At 41.9% G+C, this 25,151-nt stretch overlaps 1 protein-coding gene across 1 annotated transcript in view; it reads left to right on the top strand.

The window, feature by feature from the left end:
- Positions 1-25,151, top strand: part of LOC126210535 (UDP-glucosyltransferase 2-like) — a 333,713-nt gene that overhangs the window by 76,972 nt on the left and 231,590 nt on the right. Inside the window, exon 5 of the mRNA XM_049939786.1 lies at positions 22,769-23,000. Within this exon, the coding sequence (XP_049795743.1) occupies positions 22,769-23,000 (232 nt within the window). The remainder of the gene's footprint in view (positions 1-22,768; positions 23,001-25,151) is intronic.

Raw genomic sequence — 25,151 nt, 5'->3', positions numbered from 1 at the left:
TTCCTTAGTGCTTGTTATATCGACAGCTTATTCAGTTGTCGATTTCGGGATGATTTCTTTGTGTGATGAACCACAAGTGTGTTAACTCAGTTAGGAGACACTGGAATATAATTTATTTTATTTTATGAATATTTCCATTGAGTCTCTTTCTCCCCTCTGAACGTTACAGAAGGGATTGCACCTAGCAATTTAGTACCTTTTTTTTTTTTTTTTTTTTTTTCGTATGGCTAGGGCCCTTCGTCGGGCAGACCGTTTGCCGGGTGACGGTCTTTCAATTTGACGCCACTTCGGTGACCTGCAGTCGATGAGGATGATAGGGTGATAATGAGGACAGCACGAATACCCAGTCCATGGGCAGAGAAAATTCCCCGACCCACCCGGGAATCGAACCCGGGCGCAGAGGATTGACAATCCGTCACGCTGACCATTCAGCTACCGGGGGCGGACATTATACCACGTTAGAGTTCAAGATTGATGCCAAACAGTTTTAAATCCGAACTCACTGCTGGACTGTCCCGGGATATGTTGAATCATTGCAGCTACTGTGTGTGCGATGCCTCCGGTCAGGTTCGATTTCCTGCGCCTGTATTACCGTAACAGGTCGCTTCTCCTAACAGCGTCACATTAATTGACAACCTCTTAAGGTTCCTCTTCATCAGCCTTCCCTTGCTCGTCCGGAGCTGGTGTTCATTTTTACTACTAGTGGCACTTGTCAAATCATGGATTAAAAACTGTAAGCTGCGACACTTTAGATGTATGTCTTGCGATCTGAAGTTATGTTTCATCTGAATTTATGTTTCGTCTACTCGTGTGACGAGTACGGAATGTTGGATTTCTGTATAATAAATACCTCGATAGTTTCTTATGATTTACTTGCAACTCAGTTCTTGGCAACACATCGAAAATAAATGCTGATCAGCGTTTCTGTTACACTCTATTTCAAAAGCGCCACACTAGTTAATGTCTTTGATGTGTTCTCCTCATGAACGAGGTTGAGTCAGAGTACTGAAATGTGTATAAGTGCTGTTTGCGTCTGACACTGATCAGCCAGAACATTATGACCACCTACGTTGTAAGTAGGCTGTTTAGGTTTTTATGTTGGCAACGCCACGTAGCGCTCTATATGAAAATCACTGACTGTGCTGTGTGAAGGCTGTGGTTGGTTTGCATTGTTGGAGTATATACTATTGTAGTGTTGGGCAGTTGGCTGTTAACAGCGCGTAGCATTACGCAGTTGGACGTGAGCCGCCAGCAGTCGTGGATGTGGGGAGAGAGATGGCGGAATTTTGAGAGCAGACGATCTGGACTTGTATCCATCAGAAAGAGTAAATTTATAATATTGGACATCATGGGTGATATATATATTTTGACTTTTGAACACTATTAAGGTAAATACATTGTTTGTTCTCTACCAAAATCTTTCATTTGCTAGCTATGCCTATCAGTAGTTAGTGCCTTCAGTAGTTTGAATCTTTTATTTAGCTGGCAGTAGTGGCGCTCGCTGTATTGCAGTAGTTCGAGTAACGAAGATTTTTGAGAGGTACGTCATTTGTGAAAGGTATAGGTTAATGTTAGTCAGGGCCATTCTCTTGTAGGGATTATTGAAAGTCAGAATGCGTTGCAGAAATGTCTGAGTTCGTTCAGTTTTGCTCAGCTGTTTGAAAATGAAATAACGTAAGGGGTTTCCCAGCACAGTAATTCACTAATTTTTCTAAATTGACGTTTCAACGTAATGGCCGGTATGTTCATCTCTGTCACGGATAACAGCGGCGACGTGTCGTGGCACGGAAGCAATGAGACCTTGATGGGTTGCTGGAGGGAGTTGGCACCACATCTGCACACACGAGTCACCTAATTCCCGTAAATTCCGGGGTGGGGGCCATGAGCTCTGGCGCCGTATTCAACCACATCCCAAATGTTTTCGATCAGATTGAGATCTGGCGAGTTGTGAGGCCAGCGCATCAATTGAAACTCGCCACTGTGTTGCTCGAACCACTCCATCACACTGCTGGACTTGTGACATCGCGCACTATCTTGATAAAAAATGCCACTGCCGTCGGGAAACACGATCGTCATAAAGGATTGTACGCGGTCTGCAACCAGTGCAAGATAGTCCTTGGCCGTCATAGTGCCTTGCACGATCTCCACTCAACGTATGGATGCCCACGTGAATGATCCACGTAGCCGCCACACAGCTAGTCTTAGCAGTACATCTACATCGAAGTCTACATTTATACTCCGCAAGCCACCCAACGGTGTGTGGCGGAGGGCACTTTACATGCCACTGTCATTACTTCCCTCTTCTGTTCCAGTCGCGTACGGTTCGCGGGAAGAACGACCGTCGGAAAGCCTCCGTGCGCGCTCGAATCTCTAATTTTACACTCGTGATCTCCTCGGGAGGTATAAGTAGGGGGAAGCAATATATTCCATACCACATTCAGAAACGCACCCTCTTGAAACCAGGCGAGCAAGCTACACCGCGATGCAGAGCGCCTCTCTTGCAGAGTCTACCACTTGAGTTTGCTAAACATCTCCGTAACGCTATCACGCTTACCAAATAACACTGTGACGAAACGCGCCGCTCTTCTTTGGATCTTCTCTATCTCCTCTGTCAACCCGACCTGGTACGGATTCCACACTGATGAGCAATACTCAAGTATAGGTGAAACGAGTATTTTGTAAGCCACCTCCTTTCTTGATGGACTACATTTTCTAAGGACTCTCCCAATGAATCTCAACCTGGCACCGCCTTATCAACAATTAATTTTATATGATCATTCCACTTCAAATCGTTCCGCACGCATACCCCCAGATATTTTACAGAAGTAACTGCTACCAGTGTTTGTTCCGCTATCATATAATCATACAATAAAGGATCCTTCTTTCTATGTAGTCGCAATACGTTACATTTCTCTATGTTAAGGGTCAGTTGCCACTCCCTCCACCAAGTGCCTATCCGCTGCAGATCTTCCTGCATTTCGCTGCAGTTTTCTAATACTGCAACTTCTCTGTATACTACAGCATCATCCGCGAAAAGCCGCATGGAACTTCCGACACTATCTACTAGGTCATCTATGTATATTGCGAAAAGCAATGGTTCCATAACACTCCCCTGTGGCACGCCAGAGGTTACTTTAACGTCTGTAGACGTCTCTCCATTGAGAACAACATGCTGTGTTCTGTTTGCTAAAAACTCTTCAATTTGGCCACACAGCTGGTCTGATATTCCGTAGGCTCTTACTTTCTTTATTAGGCGACAGTGCGGAACTGTATCGAACGCCTTCCAGAAGTCAAGTAAAATGGCATTTACCTGGGAGCCTGTATCTGATATTTTCTGGGTCTCATGAACAAATAAAGCGAGTTGGGTTTCACACGATCGCTGTTTCCGGAATCCATGTCGATTCCTACAGAGTAGATTCTGGGTTTCCAGAAATGACATGATACGCGAGCAGAAAACATGTTGTAAAATTCTACAACAGATCTATGTCAGAGATATAGGTCTATAGTTTTGCGCATCTGCTGGACGACCCTTCTTGAAGACTAGGACTACCTGTGCTCTTTTCCAATCATTTGGAACCCTCCGTTCCTCTAGAGACTTGCGGTACACAGCTGTTAGAAGGCGGGCAAGTTCTTTCGCGTACTCTGTGTAGAATCGAATTGGTATCCCTTCAGATCCAGTGGACTTCCCTCTGTTTAGTGATTTTATTTGGTTTTCTATTCCTTGGACTCCTATTTCGATGTCAGCCATTTTTTCGTTTGTGCGAGGATTTAGAGAAGGAACTGCAGTGCGGTCTTCCCCTGTGAAACAGCTTTGGAAAAAGGTGTTTAGTCTTTCAGCTTTACGCGTGTCATCCTCTGTTTCAATGCCATCATCATCCCAGAGTGTATGGATATGCTGTTTCGAGCCACTTACTGATTTAACGTAAGACCAGAACTTCCTAGGATTTTCTGTCAAGTCGGTATATTGAATTTTACTTTCGAATTCACTGAACGCTTCATGCATGCCCTCCTTACGTTAATTGTGACATCGTTTAGCTTCTGCTTGTCTGAGAGGTATTGACTGCGTTTAAATTTGCAGTGAAGCTCTCTTTGCTTTCGCAGTAGTTTTCTTTGTTGTTGAACCACGGTGGGTTTTTCCCGTCCCTCAGTTTTACTCGGCACTTACCTGTCTAAAACGCATTTTACGATTGCCTTGCACTCTTTCCATAAACACTCAACATTGTCAGTGTCGGAACAGAAATTTTCGTTTTGATCTGTTAGGTAGTCTGAAATCTGCCTCCTATTACTCTTTCTAAACAGATAAACCTTCCTCCCTTTTTTAAAATTCCTGTTTACTTGCATATTCAGGGATGCTACATCGGCCTTATGATCACTGATTCCCTGTTCTGCGCTTACAGAGTCGAAAAGTTCGGGTCTGTTTGTTATCAGTAGGTCCAAGATGTTATCTCCACGAGTCGGTTCTCCGTTTAATTGCTCGAGGTAATTTTCGGATAGTGCACTCAATATAATGTCACTCGACGCTCTGTCCCTACCACCCGTCCTAAACGTCTGAGTGTCCCAGTCTATTTCTGGTAAAATGAAATCTCCATGTGTCAAAGAGCTTTTTCCCTGGAAGACGACGGACTCGCACCGTCCCGTCGGCATGATGAAGGAGGTATCAGGATTCATCAGACCGTGCACTGCCTTGCCACTGCGGAAACTTCCACTGCCGATGGTCTTGTCTCATTTCAGTCGTAGCTGCCAATGTTGTGTTATTTACATTGGCACATACACGGGACTTCATTGGCGGGGGCCCATCGTTAGGAGTGCTCGGTACACTTTGTGTTCAAGCACAATTGTACTCTGCCCATCATTAAAGTCATTTGTTGTGCCACAGTTCGCCGTCAGTCCTGTTTTACCAGTGTGCCCAACCTGCGATGTCCGATACCTGCTGTAAGGGTGGCCACCCAAGCCCACGACGTCGGGACGTGGTTTCGCCTTGGTTTCGCCACGTGTTGAAGACACTCACCACAGCACTCCTCAAATACCTGACAAGTCGCGCAGTTTCCAAAACGCTCTCTCGAACCTCCGGGCGATCACAATCTCCCCTTGGCCAAACTCGGACTTGTTAATTAGTCCCCATTCTACACACGGTCTAACATTCTGTGTGGTGTCTGTTTGTTCTAAGTCGTGTCTCCCTACTACTTTCGCGCAACGACACTCTGAGCGTGTTTTTTAGGGAATTGACTAGTTTGAACCTGGGAGCTGTTGCTGGTAAGGAGATGCCAGACCGCACATGACATTTAGAGTTCAGAAGAGTTCAATGAGACCAGCGATGATATAATCAAATACTTAATGATTTCAGCATCAGCTCCACTGCACTCCCTGTAAAACAATCTTAATACTAACTAAATTCACTGGAAGGGATTCAAGGCTTTCCTATTTTTAGTTAGCTGGTAAAATAACGTCGAAAGAGCAGTTAAGTTTACCACTGGAATTTTTATTCTACTCACAAAACATTGTTTATAAATTGCATTATTGATAAAAGGAAATATTTTAATACAGGATGATAAAAACCAACTGTGTTCAACAAAAATGTGAACAAATATTCCCTGAATGGGTTTCCAAACTCTACAATGGATCGAAGGATGACCTATGCCATATCACATCTATAATCTGGGTTTAAATTAACTTTCATGAAAGAGAAAACTATCAGAATCGTCTACAGTGACCCTCAATTATCTTTAATTACTTATTCCACTTGTCGTAAATTACAGTGGCTGATGTGGCTTCTCAATAATTATATAACAGAAAAATCACCGCGTTTCAGATTTTTACTTCCAGTAGCAAATGTGAATACCATGAGCTTTAATTCACGATCAACACTAGTATTACGCAAAAAGGGGATGTACAGATGAGACTTCTGCAGTTCTGAGTGAAGCCTTATGCGCTCTTACGCGGCATCACATGCGTTCATTACCTTGTTGGTGGTTAGGCAGCGTCAGGGAGCGGCGGGCGGCGCAGCTCCACACACCTCGCCGTCTCTGAAGCAACTCTCTCTAACTTCTCTTTACTACAATTTACCGAAGTTGGTTTAAAAAAGGTATCTGGCTGTGTTTTCAACTGACCAGTCAGGGTCTCAATGTTAACCTTAAGCTCCGCCTACAAAAATTCTGTCTATCCAATGAGATACGTTATACTTTTAATGGTGGGGCAATGTTTTTTAATGTTTGCTACATAAGAGAGAAGCATATAGGCTCACGCTAAAACCTGCAGCTGGTGTAGCCCTTTTAGTGTTATCGTAAGATCTATACTGTTCTTCTGGAGGGCTCTATCTTTTAACATGAGCTGAGGGGTGGTCTTGGCGGTTGGCGGGCGATGTGGGTGTTCGTCCCTTATCGTAGGGCCTTCTAGCTTACACGGGTCTACTCTCGGCTTCTGTTCTCGTTTCTCCCCTCGGAACTGCGTCTGTTTCACGGTGGGAATGTATGACATGCATTTAGGCGTTCTTGTGTTAGTCTGTGGTATTCCATTTGCTCATTCATTGATCGTATTACTTTGGTTAATTTAATGTCAGGATTTATTCAGAGCTATGTGACATACTGCCAGATTTACTATCATGCCAGGGTTTTCATGGTAGGTGTTGAATTTGCGTGGCACCTTACATATCACCACCCTTCGAACTTAATTTTTGCACTGAAGTAAGGCAATGATTGAATCGTTGTCTAAGTCAGTCAAAAATTATTCCTTTATCTAAATTTTGTTGCCTAGTGTTCAGCCACGTTATTCTAGTTCTATGCTGGTTCGTTGTACAAATTTATATTTTTATATTCTTCCCCATTATTCTCAAAAATATGTTTACATTGACAAGAGAGGAATCTTTTTAAGCTATTATCATTATTAATTTTTAATTATTTTCTTTCTTTATTTAAGTGTGAAGTTTGTTTTTTAAGAAGTTGTTATCGAAATTGAGGAGTCTTTCACATCGATTTTGTTAGAAATATTTTTTTATAAATGTAGTAATTAAGTAAAACCTATCCCTAAAACTTTTTCTAAATATCATGTACAAGAAAAATGTTTTTGTTCTATAAACTCATTTCAGCATTGTTACACTAACAAATAAGAATTATTTCCAAGAATTGCTTTGACAAAGAAATATACATACATAAGTATTGAGATATTATCCTAACAAATGGTACAAATGTTAAAGGGAAACATCCAACAAGATAATTTTTTATTCTTTGTTTTTATAAGGAGAAAATAAGTAAAATATAGTTATTCTTTTATTTTTATGAGGAGAAAATAAGTAGCACACAGTTTTAGTGTTTATTATGTCTTACTTTTGTTCTTTATACACTGTCCATTTCAGAACTAATGACTTATTTTTATCGATAGTCTATTTTTTACTTAAGTCCCTAGTCAATGACTGTTATTTTGTAGTTTATTAGCTGTCTGGTGTGCTTTACTTATTTAGTTTTTCACGCATGTCTTTTGCGCAATTCCTAAATCACATGATTTCACACATTTTCATTATCCTACGAATGTCTATGAATGAGGTTTACGAATGTTTTTGCACGAAGTTGATGGACTTGAGCGAGATGGATGTGGACAGGTATTTGATGTACAGCTTCGTTCGTCGTTCCTTGTTGGCTTTGCAACGCTGTATTGCTGTTGTGGAGGTCCCATAATGGAATGGAGCTGTGAGTGCGGTATCTCGTGGTTTACTGGCGTTGTATGCATGAACGTCATCGTTATGTGCCGCTGTAAGCGGTCGTTTTTCGTTATAATACTTCACAGACGACTAGTTTACAATAGGATAGGGATTTGGGAAGGTATGTCATCTATTCTTACCCATCTTCTTTCTTGGTCTCAATCTTGCAAACCTTCAACTTCTATTCTTCCTGCTTTTTCTCTGCATCTTACTTGATTCTTGGTTCTTCTCTGGGCAGGATATGGGAATATTTATTGATAAATAGTCGCTTTGAAGTTCTCCTCTTAGTAACAGTTTGATAGATTGTTTAGATGTGTCATTTCTACTTTGTGGAAGTTTTCTTCAGTTTCGTGCATCAGCGTGCTGTTTAATAGCAGTAGTGTGACTTTCACACACGTTTTTTTCCAGTGGTGGCTTGCCCAGGCAGTCTTCTCATCGGCCCGTTTTTTTGCTCGCACCGCTGAATCTGGGCGTCCCAGTGTTTACGAGCGGCGAAAGTCCAGTGTTTGCTTGTCTGATTGTTTGCTTTACTGCAAACTTTGTGTACAAGTGCTCTTTGTTGGTCTTGCTGTCCTTTCCCTTCTCTCGACGCTTCTGCCTTGTACAAATCGTGTCTAGCTAATTACGTCCTTTTTTTTTTCTTGATACTTCTCTCCTTGCAACTTGTGGGGTGTTGTATTGGGTTCTTGATGGAGTATTTTTACAATGGTTCTTCCAAAAAGTTTTACATATAATCATCTAACATATGTCTAGTACCTACATTGTTTTACACCTTTTTAAAAAGCTTTACAAATTTCGGCGTCCTTTCCATGTTACAATTCTAAGATATTTTGTGTCTTAACTTCTACAAGAATCCTCAAATTCGTTTTTATTTTTGTGTAGTGTCGTGGTGTATAGCATTTTAGTATTTCATGCTGTTACACTATCTATGCTTTATCCCTTCACCATAAGCTATGCTACTATTGGTGTTATTTTTGTTTTTGTTTTTATTGAAACTACTTTCTTTTTCCCACCTACCTCTCTCTTCATTCTTCTTTCTCCTCACGATCTTATCTGCAACATAAACTTGAAATATTGTGCTGATTATTTACTTGAACTTCTTTAAATTTTTCGTCAATTTCTTTAGAGACTTCTAACATGAGTTGAGGCGATTCCCCCTTTTGTGCATACCATTCTAATTCTTCATCCTCTTTATTTCGCGACATTCTTAATTGTTTGTTTATAACTGGCATTTCTTCTAATTTTAGCTTTTGCTCAAAGAGAAGTGTGACATTCCCGAATGTTACGCTACCTTTCTCCATATCTATTATCGCTCGTCTCTCATTTAAAAAATCTGCACCTATAATCAAATCTACAGTTAGTTTAGGTATAATCACGAAGATGGCATCGATCTTCTGACCTTGGCACGAAAGAGTTAACCTTGTTTGTCTTGTAACTTGCGCAGCATTGTTTCTAATAGGACCTCTTACTTTAATCTTACATGTTTTCAGAACTGGCAATTCCTCATTGGCATTACACTGCATGAATAAATTTTACTGAGATCGCAGTCAGTTCACTTCCGTTATCAGTTACAATATTGACTGGGATATGTTTTACCATGGCCTTCACAACTGGTTGAATTTGAAAGGGTTAGTTCTGTTCTTCTTCTTCTTCTTGCATCAACGAATCCTTCACTGAATCATACATGAGTCTTTTCAGGACTTTCCCCTGTGAATTCGAACTTTCTGTAGGATAAGCTCTGACTGCTACTTCTCTCTCTTTTATTTCCTCTTCTCTATTTCTTCCTTCATTTATGATTTCTTCAACATCCTCTACTTTTTCCTCATCCTCGTCTATCTTCTCCTTCTTCGTCGCTACTTCCACATAATCGCAACTAAATTCTCTAATTATCGCATCATAACTTCCTTCATTATATATGTTGGGTTGTGTGCCCACTAGTAACTTATTTTCAACTTCTGTCGACTGCGCATTATCCTCATTGAATTCGCTTTCCCTGGTTTCCATCTCAAATAGCTCTGCAGTACTCATTACTTCATCCTTTCCTCCTACATTCGTTGTGCATGCCTCTGGTAATTCATCTTCCTTATCAGTATTCTCCCAATTAACTTCGTCCCATCATGATATTGTTATTTTCCTGTTTTCGTTTTCACCTGGTCCCTGCGGTTTTGTTTCTTCCTTCTTCTCTTCTCGTTATAAGGTATTTACTTTTCTGTTCAAGGTGCTGCAGTTATCCTGGGTCGGTGCGTCATTCTCTTTGGCTTGGGCGCTTAGCTGTCAATTCGAACGTTTTTCGGGGTTTGGTGGTCTTACCTCCACCTCTTCTATCTGTATTCTCTTTTCTTGTTCAGCTTGTTGATATTGGTTTCTTTGTCGATAATTTGTCGGTCTATTGGTTCTCCAATACTCGTTCTGGTTGTCATTATTCCCTCTGTAATAGTTGTTCCCGTTCCTGGGTGAATTATAGTTATTGCCATATTCTCTTCTAAAACCATAACCGTTTCTTTGTTGAAATCTGTTGTCGTTTCTTGGTGCGAAGTTATCACGTGGTTCGTAATTATTGTTTCTTCGTACTGTGTCTTGTGGATTCCACTGCTTTTTGCTTTCGTTTTCACGTGCGCTTCGTCTTTTTCTTGCGTCATCTTCCGAAAATATAAACTCTAGTTCCCTTAGAATTCCTTCAAATGCTTCGACGTCATTGTCTCCGCGACCTACTAATGATTGTTGGTATTTCAATAGTAACTTCATCGCGCACAATTTAATCAACTCTCCGTCACTGTATGGTACATCTAAGCATTGATTTTTCTTTACTTCGAAAAATTTCACGGGACTCTTCTCTCCTGAATTTTCAAAATATGGGTTCTGTAATAATTCGTACTTCACTGTGTTCTGTGCTTCGCTAGACCAATATCGTGAGAGAAACCTCTCTGAAATCTTCGTACCATCGGCATGTCGCTGCAACATTCTGCATGGTTTCTGCGATTGTTCCTGACATGTGTGCACATATAAAGTCTAATTTGTGTGCTAGTGTCCAGTGTTCTGGTAATCCTACTCGGAATTGATCAATAAAAGTTTGTGGATGTAATGAGTTTCCTTCTCGAAAGTGTTGAATTTTTCTGACTGTGAGGAAATGATCGTTGTCGTACTTCGTCATAGTTCCATATGAAATTCGCGATTCTTCGCCATTTTTGTTTCTGATTATTTCTCCCGTCGTTCTTTCAGGTTGTGGTATATCCATTGGATATTCTCCACTGTAACTTTCGCCTGCCCTTGCGTTATGTCGTTGAAGTGGTACGCAATAATTTTCTTCCATCGGTTGTGAGCGTGTAGCTGAATGCATTGAACTGTACTCTTCGCGACCTGGCTTTCGATTGTCAGGTATTGGTTCGGTATCTTGTCTGGCTAACCTTGCCGCTTCATTGCACGATCCAAACTGTCTTGAAACATACATTTGTAGTTCCGCATGTGTTTGTGGTGCCGTTTGTTCATCAAGAATTTCGAAACGTGTTTGTTGCTGTGCAGGCTGTCTGATTTCACTTCTGTTACTTTCCGCCTGTGATTGGAATCGAAAATGCATGATATCTCCGTTAATTGCTTGTTTTTCCGGTGCTGTTACAGATACGGATGTGGTTGCAGACTCAGTGCTTGTTCGATCCTGTTCACTACGCTCTTCAATGGTTTGCAACAACTCTGTTCGCAATTTCTGAAATTGTTGCTTCGTTTGCGCTTCTATTTTGACTATGCGATTATCATATCTTTTCAGCACTGCTTTTGTGATACGTTTGGGTAACACACTGTTTTGCCGGCCGAAGTGGCCGTGCGGTTAAAGGCGCTGCAGTCTGGAACCGCAAGACCGCTACGGTCGCAGGTTCGAATCCTGCCTCGGGCATGGATGTTTGTGGTCCTTAGGTTAGTTAGGTTTAACTAGTTCTAAGTTCTAGGGGACTAATGACCTCAGCAGTTGAGTCCCATAGTGCTCAGAGCCATTTGAACCATTTTTGAACACACTGTTTTCAACAATTTCACGCGCTGTACCTGCTGATTGTCTAGTAATTACGTTTATCTGTTTCTCTAGTTTCTTGACTTCTCAATGGGTGTTGTTACGTAATGTTTTGATCTCGTCCTGAGTGTCATTAAGCAATGTTTGTACGTCCACTTGTACCTTGTCAATGTCTGTTCTTAATTGATTGTGACCTGTTATTAAATTTCCTATCACTTCTCGAGATTCTTTTGCCTTGTCTTCAATATGACTTAGGTGTAATTGAATTTTTTTTTGTTTTGTTTTGTTCTTTAATCTCGCGCATTTGTTTCGTGGTTTCTGCATTCTGAATTTGAATTTGGTTCGCAATTTCTTTGTTTTGCCTTGTCATGGTTTCTGTCATTTCTTGTAATAATTCTGCCAGATTGGTGGGTCCTGTTGCGTTTGCTTCCGACGTCCTACGCTCTGTATTTTCGCCCAAGTGTTGGTTTGCAACTGATTGAATTGAACTGTGCGGTGACACGTTTCTGCTCGAATTCCTTGTACTCTGTTGTGAGGGAGCTCTGATTACTTGTACTATGGGTTCTACGGATTCAAAACGCAAGTTAGAAACCTCATCGACTGTCTCCCTACTTTCCTGCTCCTCCGTCGTATGCCGACCTACGTTTTCTTGCCTTGGCGTACATTATCCTCGTTATGGTACGTTATCTGTCCTATTTCTCGCGGTATTGCATCGTCTGTTGTACTGTCCTCTATTCTCTGTCCGTCTTCATGCTGGGTGTCTACCTCAATTCGATCAAGGTCTCGATCTGCCATTGCTAATCTTTCCGATTCCCTTATTTCCTGGTTTAAAAGCCATTCACGCGCCCTACTTCGCGTTAACATGCGCTCATACGATCTCGCGCGTTTCATAAGCTTTTTGTTCACACGACTTGACACTTATTATACCCAAGACTGACAATCCGTTCACTTACTTGTTGGATCAGAACCAACTTGTCAACGATGTATCCGCCACCCGTGCGCTTTCATTGGAGAGAAAACTTAATTCTAACAATATTAAAATTCCTAACTTAATTATGCTATTGTCTCTGCTAGAATGTCTCACTTTCTATTGAATACTTTCAATTTATCGCTGCAGCTACTGTTTTCGACTATTTATGCATTTCAGAAAATATTTTTTGTTACGAAAATTTTTCAACAGGATATTTTTCTGACCTAGTTAGGCATGTGGTCGACCTTCAATCATGGTATTTTACCATCATGGCAGGGTCGCCATTCTCTAACATTCTGCGTGGTGTCTGTTTGTTCTAAGTCGTGTCTCCCTACCACTTTCGCGCAACGATGCTTTGAGCGTGTTTTTTAGCGAATTGACTAGTTTGAACCTGGGACCTATTGCTGGTAAGGAGACGCCAGACTACACATGACATGTAGAGTTCAGAAGAGTTCAGTGAGACAAGCGATGGTATAATCAAATACTTAATGATTTCAGCATCAGCTCCACTGCACTCCCTGTAAAACAATCTTAATACTAACTAAATTTACTGGAAGGGGTTCAAGGCTTTCCTATTTTTAGTTAGCTGGTAAAATAACGTCGGAAAAGCAGTTAAGATTACCACAGGAATTTTTATTCTACTCACAAAACATTGTTTATAAATTGCACTATTGATAAAAGGAAATATTTTAATACAGGATGATAAAAACCAACTGTGTTCAACAAAAATGTGAACGAATATTCCCTAAATGGGTTTCCAAGCTCTACAATGGATCGAAGGATGACCTATGCCATATCACATCTATTATCTAAGTTTAAATTAACTTTCATGAAAGAGAAAACTATCCAAATCGTCTACAGTGACCCTCAATTATCTTTAATTACTTATTCAACTTGTCGTAAATTACAGTGGCTGATGTGGCTTCTCAATAATTACATAACAGAAAAATCATCACGTTTCAGATTTTTACTTCCAGTAGCAAATGTGAATACCATGAGCTTTAATTGACGATCGACACTAGTATTACGCAAAAAAGGGGATGTACAGATGAGACTTCTGCAGTTCTGAGTGAAGCCTTATGCGCTCTTATGCGGCATCACATGCGTTCATTACCTTGTTGGTGGTTAGGCAGCGTCAGGGAGCGGCGGGCGGCGCAGCTCCACACACCTCGCCGTCTCTGAAGCAACTCTCTCTAACTACCATAATTTACCGAAGTTGGTTTAAAAAAAGGTATCTGGCTGTGTTTTCAACTGACCAGTCAGGGTCTCAATGTTAACCTTAAGCTCCGCCTACAAAAATTCTGTCTATCCAATGAGATACGTTATACTTTTAATGGTGGGGCAATGTGTTTTAGTGTTTGCTACATAACAGAGAAGCGTATAGGCTCACGCTAAAACCTGCAGCTGGTGTGGCCCTTTTAGTGTTATCGTAAGATCTATACTGTTATTCTGGAGGGCTCTATCTTTTAACATGAGCTGAGGGGTGGTCTTGGCGGTCGGCGGGAGATGTGGGTGTTCGTCCCTTATCGTAGGTTGGTTCAAATGGCTCTGAGCACTATGGGACTCAACTGCTGTGGTCATCAGTCCCCTAGAACTTAGAACTAATTAAACCTAACTAACCTAAGGACATCACACACATCCATGCCCGAGGCAGGATTCGAACCTGCGACCGTAGCAGTCGCACGGTTCCGGACTGCGCGCCTAGAACCGCGAGACCACCGCGGCCGGCCCTTATCATAGGGCCTTCTAGCTTACATGGGTCTGCTCTCGGCTTCTGTTCTCGTTTCTCCCCTCGGAACTGCGTCTGTTTCACGGTGGGAAGGCGTGACATGTATTTAGGCGTTCTTGTGTTAGTCTGTGGTATTCCATTTGCTCACTCGTTGATCCTATTACTTTGATGAATTTAATGTCAGGATTTATTCAGAGGTGTGTGACATACTGCCAGATTTGCTATCATGTCAGGGTTTTCATGGAAGGTGTTGGATTTGCCTGACACCTTACAACGGACAGCACGCTCACTAATGCTAGATGCACCGTGCGTGTGTATGACTATCAGTCATTGCTCGCCGGGTGACGTTGCTATTTCCTGGACGGGCTTATGTCAATAGCATGTCGATTGTCATAATGTTCTGCCTTATCAGTGTATATCATTATTTTAATTGCGTAATGTGCATGATTCCCTGTGTCAAGTTTTAAAGTAACTGGCTCGACAGGAAACTTGTGTATCATCTTTGCTTGGGAGAATTATTTCCCTCTTTTTATGTGTAATATAGCGCAGGGAACGGTGGAAGTAGAAAGTGTCTCTGGCTGTATGGCCGAAAGTCATTAACAGGTTTTGTAACATATTGCTTAAGTAAACTCAATGACTCGAAGCACATGCACAAGGTAAGAGTAACAGGAGATAAGTAATCCACCATAAGTAACAAACAACAGTAAAACGATGACGGCCGGCCGGGGTGGCCTAGCGGTTCTAGGTGCTACAGTCTGGAACCGCGCGACCGCTATGGTCGCAGGTTCGAATCCTGGATGGATGTGTGTGATGTCCTTAGGTTAGTTAGGTTTAAGTAGTTCTAAGTTCTAGGGGACTGATGACCTCAGAAGTTAAGTCCCATAGTGCTCTGAGCTATTTGAATCAAAACGATAACAAAAAAGGCACGCAGTACTCAAATCTTGGCCCATAATGTATTATCCTAAAATATGCCCACCCCTAATAATATACAAACAAATATCAAGAGAACCTAGATTACCTGCTGATAATCATAAACACAATAAATGAGAAATGAAAATTTATTGAATGGAGCAAACAATAATCTACACAATCTCAAGCTTTAATACACTAGGTGACAGGCCTCAGTGGAGCTGCAATGTGATCTCTTGCATAGTTCAACCTCCCTACCAAAGACTTCCCCCGAACACAACTGGCACAACCGCAGTTAACTGCAGTAGCTGAATCCATACACCAGAGCTAACAACATCTCATTTGCGGCCGTGTTGCAGCCCCTGGATGCACCAAGTCGAGCACTGTCCTGCATCTGCAGACTGGGATTGATGTCCCATGTGGATAGTGAGCCACAGCAAGCCCTGACTGCAGATTCCACCAAACTGCCTCGCTGCTTCTCTTCAGAAACAACCTCGCGCAGCTTGCTGTCCTCTGAGAAAGCTGCTAGCCTTCTGGTGGCCGACTTAATACCCAAAGTCTCCACTTTGGGTCCCTCTGATGACAATATCTACCCTCCGATCTCCAGCTACACATGGACATGATCAACAGTCATCTCCCTTGGCCAGCCATCCTCGTACACAAATGGATCCAACCAGCCAGTTAAGCACGGTCTGGCGCCGTATGAGGAGTCTGGTCAGTGGCTGCTGGTAGCCTCCAGTACTGGCTCCAATATGATGCCGCTTCCTCCATTCAGTTGTGACTCGCTCACTGCAGTGGCACATGGCCACACCTAGGCCCAGCGAGTTGCTGTGTTCGTCAGACTACCAGACACTCGAGCCCTGTGCCATCGCAGGAATACTCTGTTGCCAACGCTAGGTGGGGAGGTAATTCAACAGGGCTGTGACTTGCTAATTGCTCCGAAATGAGATGAAAACAGGAGTAAAATAAGACTTCACTTCTAATACCTGAATTACGAGGGTCACTCCAAAAGAAATGCACACTATTTTTTTAAAAAAAGTCCATCTTTTATCTACATGTTTGAAAGTTTTACAGTGTGTAGATACATTCTTTAGGAACAATAAGTTCATTTCTCCACATAATTTCCATCCCTCTCAGCTGCCTTACGCCATCTTGGAACCAGCACCTGTATACCAGCATGGTAAAATTCTGGACCAACCTGTTTGAGCCATTGTTTGTTCCACGAAGAGAGTCTTTCAGTTTCCCAAAGACATGGTAGTCACATGGAGGCAGGTCAGGAATGTAAGGTGGGTGTTTCAGTGTTGTCCATCCGAGTTTTGTGATCGCTTCCACGGTTTTTCGACTAACATGTGGCCGTGCATTGTCGTGCAACAGCAAAACATCTTGCTTTTGCCGATGTGGTCGAACACGACTCAGTCCAGCTTGAAGTTTCTTCAGTGTCGTCACATATGCATCAGAATTATGGTGGTTCCACTTGGCATGATGTCTACAAGCAAGAGTCCTTCGGAATCGAAAAACACCGTAGCTATAACTTTTCTAGCAGAAGGTGTGGTTTGGATTTTTTTTTTTTTTTCCCCTTGGGTGAATTTGCATGATGACACTCCATTGATTGCCTCTTCGTCTCTGGTGAAAAATGATGGAGCCATGTTTCATCACCTGTCACAATTCATCTCCACCATTCTCGTACTGTTCCAAATTTTCGCTGCACACCGTTTTTCTTGTTTCTTTGTGAAGCACTGTCATTATCCCGGGGACCCACCTGGCACAAACCTTTTTTAACACCAACACTTTCAGTATTCTGCAAACGCTTCCTTCCGCTATCCCAACGTAGCGTGACAACTCGTTCACTGTGATGCGTCTGTCAGCAGTCACTAATTCGTTAACTCCCTGCACATTGTCTGGAGTGTGTGCAGTACGAGGCCTGCCGTTGCGAAGACAATCCTCAATATTGCCGTGCCCGCTTTCATCAAGTAACCTGCTTGCCCACCGACTAACTGTACTGCGATCGATAGCAGCATCTCCATACACCTCTTTCAACTTCTTGTGGTCCCCCCCCCCCCCCCCCCCGGTAGCTGAGTGGTCAGCGCGACAGACTGTCAATTCTAAGGGCCCGGGTTCGATTCCCGGCTGGGTCGGAGATTTTCTCCGCTCAGGGACTGGGTGTTGTCCTAATCATCATCATTTCATCCCCATCGACGCGCAAGTCGACGAAGTGGCTTCAAATCGAAAGAGCGGTCTACATCTACATCTACATCCATACTCTGAAAGCGGAGGCGGAGGGTACTTTGAGTACCTCTATCGGTTCTCCCTTCTATTCCAGTCTCGTATTGTTCGTGGAAAGAAGGATTGTCGGTGTGCCTCTGTGTGGGCTCTAAACTCTCTGATTTTATCAAAAAAAATGGTTCAAATGGCTCTGAGCACTATGGGACTTAACATCTATGGTCATCAGTCCCCTAGAACTTAGAACTACTTAAACCTAACTAACCTAAGGACAGCACACAACACCCAGCCATCACGAGGCAGAGAAAATCCCTGACCCCGCCGGGAATCGAACCCGGGAACCCGGGCGTGGGAAGCGAGAACGCTTCCGCACGACCACGAGATGCGGGCTAGTCTGATTTTATCCTCATGGTCTCTTCGTGAGATATACGTAGGAGGGAGCAATATACTGTTTGACTCCTCGGTGAAGGTATGTTCTCGAAACTTAAAAAAAGCCCGTACCGAGCTACTGAGCGTCTCTCTTGCAGAGTCTTCCACTGGGGTTTATTTATCATCTCCGTAACGCTTTCGCAATTACTAAATGATCCTGTAACGAAGCGTGTTGCTCTCCGTTGGATCTTCTCTATCTCTTCTATTAACCCTATCTGGTACGGATCCCACACTGCTGAGCAGTATTCAAGCAGCGGGCGAACAAACGTACTGTAACCTACTTCGTTTGTTTTCGGATTGCATTTCCTTAGGATTCTTCCAATGAATCTCAGTCTGGCATCTGCTTTACCGACGATCAACTTTATATCATCATTCCATTTTAAATCACTCCTAATGCGTACTCCCAGATAATTTATGGCATTAACTGCTTCCAGTTGCTGACCTGCTATATTGTAGCTAAATGATAAGGGATCTTTCTTTCTATGTATTCGCAGCACATTACACTTGTCTACATTGAGATTCAATTGGCATTCCCTGCACCATGCGTCAATTCGCTGCAGATCTTCCTGCATTTCAGTACAACTTTCCATTGTTACAACCTCTCAATATACCACAGCATCATCCGCAAAAGCTCATCCGATGTCATCCACAAGGTCATTTATGTATATTGTGAATAGCAACGGTCCTACGACACTCCCCTTGCGGCACACCTGAAATCACTCTTACTTCAGAAGACTTCTCTCCATTGAGAATGACATGCTGCGTTCTGTTATCTAGGAACTCTTCACACAATTGGTCTGATACTCCATATGCTCTTACTTTGTTCACTAAACGACTGTGGGGGACTGTATCGAACGCCTTGCGGAAGTCAAGAAACACGGCATCTACCTGAGAACCCGTGTCTATGGCCCTCTGAGTCTCGTGGACGAATAGCGCGAGCTGGGTTTCACACGACCGTCTTTTTCGAAACCCATGCTGATTCCTACAGAGTAGATTTCTAGTCTCCAGAAAAGTCATTATACTCGAACATAATATGTGTTCCAAAATTCTACAACTGATCGACGTTAGAGATATAGGTCGATAGTTCTGCACATCTGTTCGATGTCCCTTCTTCAAAACGGGGATGACCCGACGAGAGGCCCTCGTCACACGCCATTATTATTATTATTATTATTTCTTTCCTTTCTCAGACCTTAGGTCTGGTTCGAAATGAAAGTGGCGCGGACCTTGATCAAGCGTGACTTCCTTTTAACTGTACGGTATATGTTACATTGCGTTTAGGAACTTTCGGGTAATTGAACAAGTGTCAATAATTACAGATTTCTGTAGCTGTATATATAAGTTTGGATATAGCTGTATTGCATTGATGTACTGGTGGATATTGTGTGGTATGACTCCTGTAGTTGATAGTATAATTGGTATAATGTCAACTTTATCCTGATGCCACATGTCCTTGACTTCCTCAGCCAGTTGGATGGATTTTTCAATTTTTTCTCCTGTTTTCTTTTGTATATTTGTTGTATTGGGTATGGATATTTCGATTAGTTGTGTTAATTTCTTCTTTTTATTGGTGAGTATGATGTCAGGTTTGTTATGTGGCGTTGTTTTATCTGTTATAATGGTTCTGTTCCAGTATAATTTGTATTCATCATTCTCCTGTACATTTTGTGGTGCATACTTGTATGTAGGAACGTGTTGTTTTATAAGTTTATGTTGTAAGGCAAGCTGTTGATGAATTATTTTTGCAACATTGTCATGTCTTCTCGAGTATTCTGTATTTGCTAGTATTGTACATCCGCTTGTGATGTGATCTACTGTTTCTACTTGTTGTTTGCAAAGTCTGCATTTATCTGTTGTGGTATTGGGATCTTTAATAATGTGCTTGCTGTAATATCTGGTGTTTATTGTTTGATCCTGTATTGCAATCATGAATCCTTCCATCTCACTGTATATATTGCCTTTTCTTAGCCATGTGTTGAATGCGTCTTGATCAATGTGTGGCTGTGTTAGATGATACGGGTGCTTGCCATGTAGTGTTTTCTTTTTCCAATTTACTTTCTTCGTATCTGTTGATGCTATGTGATCTAAAGGGTTGTAGAAGTGGTTATGAAATTGCAGTGGTGTAGCCGATGTATTTATATGAGTGACTGCTTTGTGTATTTTGCTAGTTTCTGCTCGTTCTATAAAGAATTTTGTTAAATTGTCTACCTGTCCATAATGTAGGTTTTTATGTCGATAAATCCCCTTCATCCTTCCTTTCTGCTTAATGTGAATCTTTCTGTTGCTGAACGTATGTGATGTATTCTATATTTGTGGCATTGTGATCGTGTAAGTGTACTGAGTGCTTCTAGGTCTGTGTTACTCCATTTCACTACTCCAAATGAGTAGGTCAATATTGGTATAGCATAAGTATTTATAGCTTTTGTCTTGTTTCTTGCTGTCAATTCTGTTTTCGGTATTTTTGTTAGTCTTTGTCTATATTTTTCTTTTAGTTCTTCTTTAATATTTGTATTATCTATTCCTATTTTTTGTCTGTTTCCTAGATATTTATAGGCATCTGTTTTTTCCATCGCTTCTATGCACTCGCTGCAGTTATCCAATATGTAATCTTCTTGTTTAGTGTGTTTTCCCTTGACTATGCTATTTTTCTTACATTTGTCTGTTCCAAAAGCCATATTTATATCATTGCTGAATACTTCTGTTATCTTTAGTAATTGGTTGAGTTGTTGATTTGTTGCTGCGAGTAGTTTTAGATCATCCATGTATAGCAAATGTGTGATTTTGTGTGGGTATGTTCCAGTGATATTGTATCCATAATTTGTATTATTTAGCATGTTGGATAGTGGGTTCAGAGCAAGGCAGAAGCAGAAAGGACTTAATGAATCTCCTTGGTATATTCCACGCTTAATCTGTATTGGCTGTGATGTGATATTATTTGAATTTGTTTGGATATTAAGTGTGGTTTTCCAATTTTTCATTACTATGTTTAGGAACTGTATCAATTTAGGATCTACTTTGTATATTTCCAATATTTGTAGTAACCATGGGTGGGGTACACTATCAAAAGCTTTTTGGTAATCAATGTATGCGTAGTGTAGCGACCTTTGTTTAGTTTTAGCTTGATATGTCACCTCTGCATCTATTATCAGTTGCTCTTTACATCCTCGTGCTCCTTTGCAACAGCCTTTTTTTTCTCCATTTATAATTTTGTTCTGTGTTGTATGTGTCATTAATTTGTGTGTAATGACTGAAGCTAATATTTTGTATATTGTTGGTAGGCATGTTATGGGGCGATATTTAGCTGGGTTTGGTGTCTCTGCTTGATCTTTAGGTTTCAGATAAGTTATTCCATGTGTAAGTGTATCAGGGAATGTGTATGGGTCTGCAATGTAACTGTTAAATAATTTAGTTATATGTGAATGTGTTGAGGTGAATTTCTTTAGCCAGAAATTTGCTATTTTATCTTTTCCAGAGGCTTTCCAATTGTGAGTAGCATTAATAGCTTGGGTGACTTTATGTTGCAAAATTATCACTTCAGGCATTTGTGGTATCATCTTGTATGTGTCTGTTTCTGCTTGTATCCACCGTGCATGCCTGTTATGTTGTACCGGGTGTGACCATATGTTGCTCCAGAAGTGTTCCATGTCTGTTATGTTTGGTGGATTGTCTATTTTAATGTGTGTGTTATCTATTGTCTGGTAAAATTTCTTTTGGTTTGCGTTGAATGTTTGGTTTTGTTTCCTTCTGTTTTCACTTTTTTTTGTATCTCCTAAGTCGTTCGGCCAATGCTTGTAATTTCTTCTTCTTCTCATCTAATTGCTCTATCGCTTCTTGTTGTGAGATTTTACCTAACGTTTTTCGTTTTTTTCTGACATTTCATTTCTTATAAATTGTGTTAGCTGTCCGATGTCCTTTCTCAGTTTTTCTATTCTGATCTGTAGCCTGTGTTGCCATGCTGGTTTTGTGGGTTTCTTCTGTGTATTGGTTGGTTCTGATCTCTGCCTAGTGTGTATATTTAGTGTAGTGAGTGCTCCTATATAAACCAGTAGTTATAACTCTTCCATAGTTGTATATTCATTTATTTTGTTGTGTATGATTGTGTTGATAGTTTTTATTCTTGTTTCGACTTGTGGGTTACTTGGCAGTCAATGCAAGAATGGTCTAATGTCTGTATTTGTGTCTTTGTATTCTATATATGTCAGCTGAAATTTTTCTTCTATATCTAACATGTGTGTCACTTCGTGTTCTATTTGTGCTTGTTCTGGTGGCTGTCGCAAGATTTCGTTTTCCTCTGATTGTTTAATTGATGCGCGTTGTTCTTTATTTGTTTGCTCTGGGATGTTTGAGTCCATTACTCTATTTTCTTCTTCTTCTGTTTGCACATTATTTTGTTCCAGTATTTGTTGTACTTTATTATTATTATTATTATTATTATTATTATTATTATTATTATTATTATTAACTTATTGTGGATGATTCCCACTGTCTCGTTTTCACAGCACAGGAATTCTATGACAGCACGTTGCTTCTGAAGAACTTCAAGCGTAGCAGCCATCTTGAAGACATGCTGTGACGGCGGCACTCACGGGAACAGGTTGAACTAAGTTTGAAAACAAACACGAAGGATGTATCTACACACTGTAAAACTTTTACACATATGAATGAAAACTGAATTTTTACAAAAATAGTTTGCATTTCTTTTGGAGTCACCCTCGTACTGTGTCGCAATCTCGATTAAACTTTTCTTCTTTGCACAGTGTCTATGTCTGTGAATAGCTACTGCCACTAGCACGGTTGTGAACCAGAACCTGTTTGTGCCCCCAGCTACGAGCAGCGCATGAAGAGGCTGTCGGCCATCTACCGGGACCGGCCGCAGACAGCCCTGGAGACGGCCGTCTGGTGGACGGAGTACGCCCTGAGGCACCAGGGGGCGCCCCACCTGCGCTGCGCCTCGCTGGACCTCCACTGGTTCCAGCGCTGGCTGCTCGACGTCATCGCAGTCGTCCTGCTGGCTGCCGCTGCCGCGTCCTCAGCTCTGTACCTCCTCCTCAGGAAGGTCCTCTCGGCGCTGCTCGAGGACGGCAGCAAGCTCAAGAGGTCGTGACACAGCAGTCCAGCTATGGTAGCTGGCGACCCTGACAGGACAAACAAACCTTCCCAGTCATCACTCAACACTTCCGGGCTGAGATGCCGTGGTCTATACATAAAACTCTCCCCTGACATTTCGCCTTCGACTGTGCAAGGCATCCTCCGAGGACAATGGGCGAACTGCAACGAGAGCGCGAGTGAGCGCTGTATATATAAGCCATCCAGAGGGCGCCATTGTCAATCACGTGACGTGACGTGTCTGATATTGCCAACTTTTTCAATTGAAATTAATCGATTGTCACACTGTTGCTGCAATGCTCACATCCATATCCGATCCAGCTTAATGCCTTCATCTTTTCTATTGAAATTATTGCTGTGTTTGGCAATCTCAATGGCCTCTCTGTACATTCGCGCATAATAATGCGACGTCTTCGCTATGACGGTCGTCTCGCTAAACTTTATTTCATGATCACCTTCCTGAAACACGTGTTCCGCTATAGCTGATTTATCTATATGTCCAAGGCGGCAGTTCCTTTTATGTTCACCCAGACGGGTATTGACGCTTCTTTTTGTTGTGCCTATATAATCCCTTCCACAACTGCACGGAATTTTATACACACCTGGTGTAGCTAGAGGATGTCGTTTATCTTTTACGGATCTTAAACATTCTTTTATTTTCGTGGTGGGTCTGAAAACAGTTTCCACATCGTACTTGCTTAAAATTTTTCCAATTCGGTCAGTGACCTTACTGATGAATGGTAAGAACACTTTCCCCTTCGGTTGGTGTCGATCCTCGTCCATCCTGGTTGTGAGTCTAGGGCGTAGTGCACGATCTATCTCTCTGTTGGAATACCCATTCTTCTTGAAGGTCGCTCTAAGGTGTTCAATCTCATCATCTAAGTGAGCTGGTTCACATATTTTGTGCGCCCTATCTATTAATGTTTTAATCACCCCTCTTTTATGTCTTGGGTGGTGGTTAGAATATTTCTGCAGATAACGATCAGTGTGTGTGTGTGTGTCTTTTCTGAAAACCTTATGACCCAATGATCCATCCTCTTGTTTGATTACAGTCACATCTAACAATTTCAGGTGACCATCGATTTCTTTTTCCATAGTGAATTGAATTCTTGGATATAACAGGAAGCCATCCAGTTCCTCTTCCCGATGGGTCCATGTAACAAGTTTTATGTATGGACCACGGCATCTCATCCCGGAAGTGTTAAGTGATGACAACACCTGCCGTGAAAGCCTTCACTCTGTAATCAAACCTTCCCAGTGTTACATAGTTTACATTGTCATTCAATTCTTTTCAGAATGCTTGTCATTGTGTATCATTGTTGTCATAACCGAGTTGCAAAAGGAAATCGTGTTTAGTTTCTTTTTTTCTCTCTCTCTTCTCTCTCTCTCTCTTTTGTCATCAGTCTTGGGACTGGTTTGATGCACCTTGTGACCAATTCCTCTGCTCTGCTAACCTCCTCACCTTAGAGTAGCACTTGCAACCTACGTCCTCTATTATTTGCTGGATGTATTCCAATCTCTGTCTTCCTCTACAGTTTTTGCCCTCTAAAACTCCCTCTAGTGCCATGGAAGTCATTCCATGATGTCTTAACAGATGTCCTATCACCGTCCCTTCTCCTTATCAGTGTTTTCCACATATTCCTTTCCTCTCCGATTCTATACAGAACCTCCTCATTCCTTCACATAACTCCACCAAATTTTCGACATTTGTCTGTAGCACCACATCACAAATGCTTCGATTCTCTCTGTTGTAAGTGCGACCGGGACGGTCGTAGGGTTGAAATGACGGAAAGCGCGGCGGGACCTGCGGAGAGGCCCGCAAATAACAACACAACAGGAGAGGATGGACATCGCCAAAGAAGGACAGAACGAACAACGACAAGATCAAACAACGGAGTCACAAGGAAACCTAACACGTCCACTCATACACAGAACAAGAAAGTAAGATGTCTAACGCGAGGCGATGTGTCCACAGACGTACGCGAGATTAGACTGGATGACAGCTTTTTTTCCCTTTATTGTTATTTTAATACCTGAACAATCAGGTAGGCTGTCAGCGGCATGCTACACCGCTCTTCAGCCATAGTGTGGACAATAACAG

The sequence above is a fragment of the Schistocerca nitens genome, chromosome 10 (genome assembly GCF_023898315.1).
Source record: "Schistocerca nitens isolate TAMUIC-IGC-003100 chromosome 10, iqSchNite1.1, whole genome shotgun sequence".
Classification (NCBI taxonomy): Eukaryota; Metazoa; Arthropoda; class Insecta; order Orthoptera; family Acrididae; genus Schistocerca; species Schistocerca nitens.
This window is presented reverse-complemented; position numbering and strand designations above follow the sequence as displayed.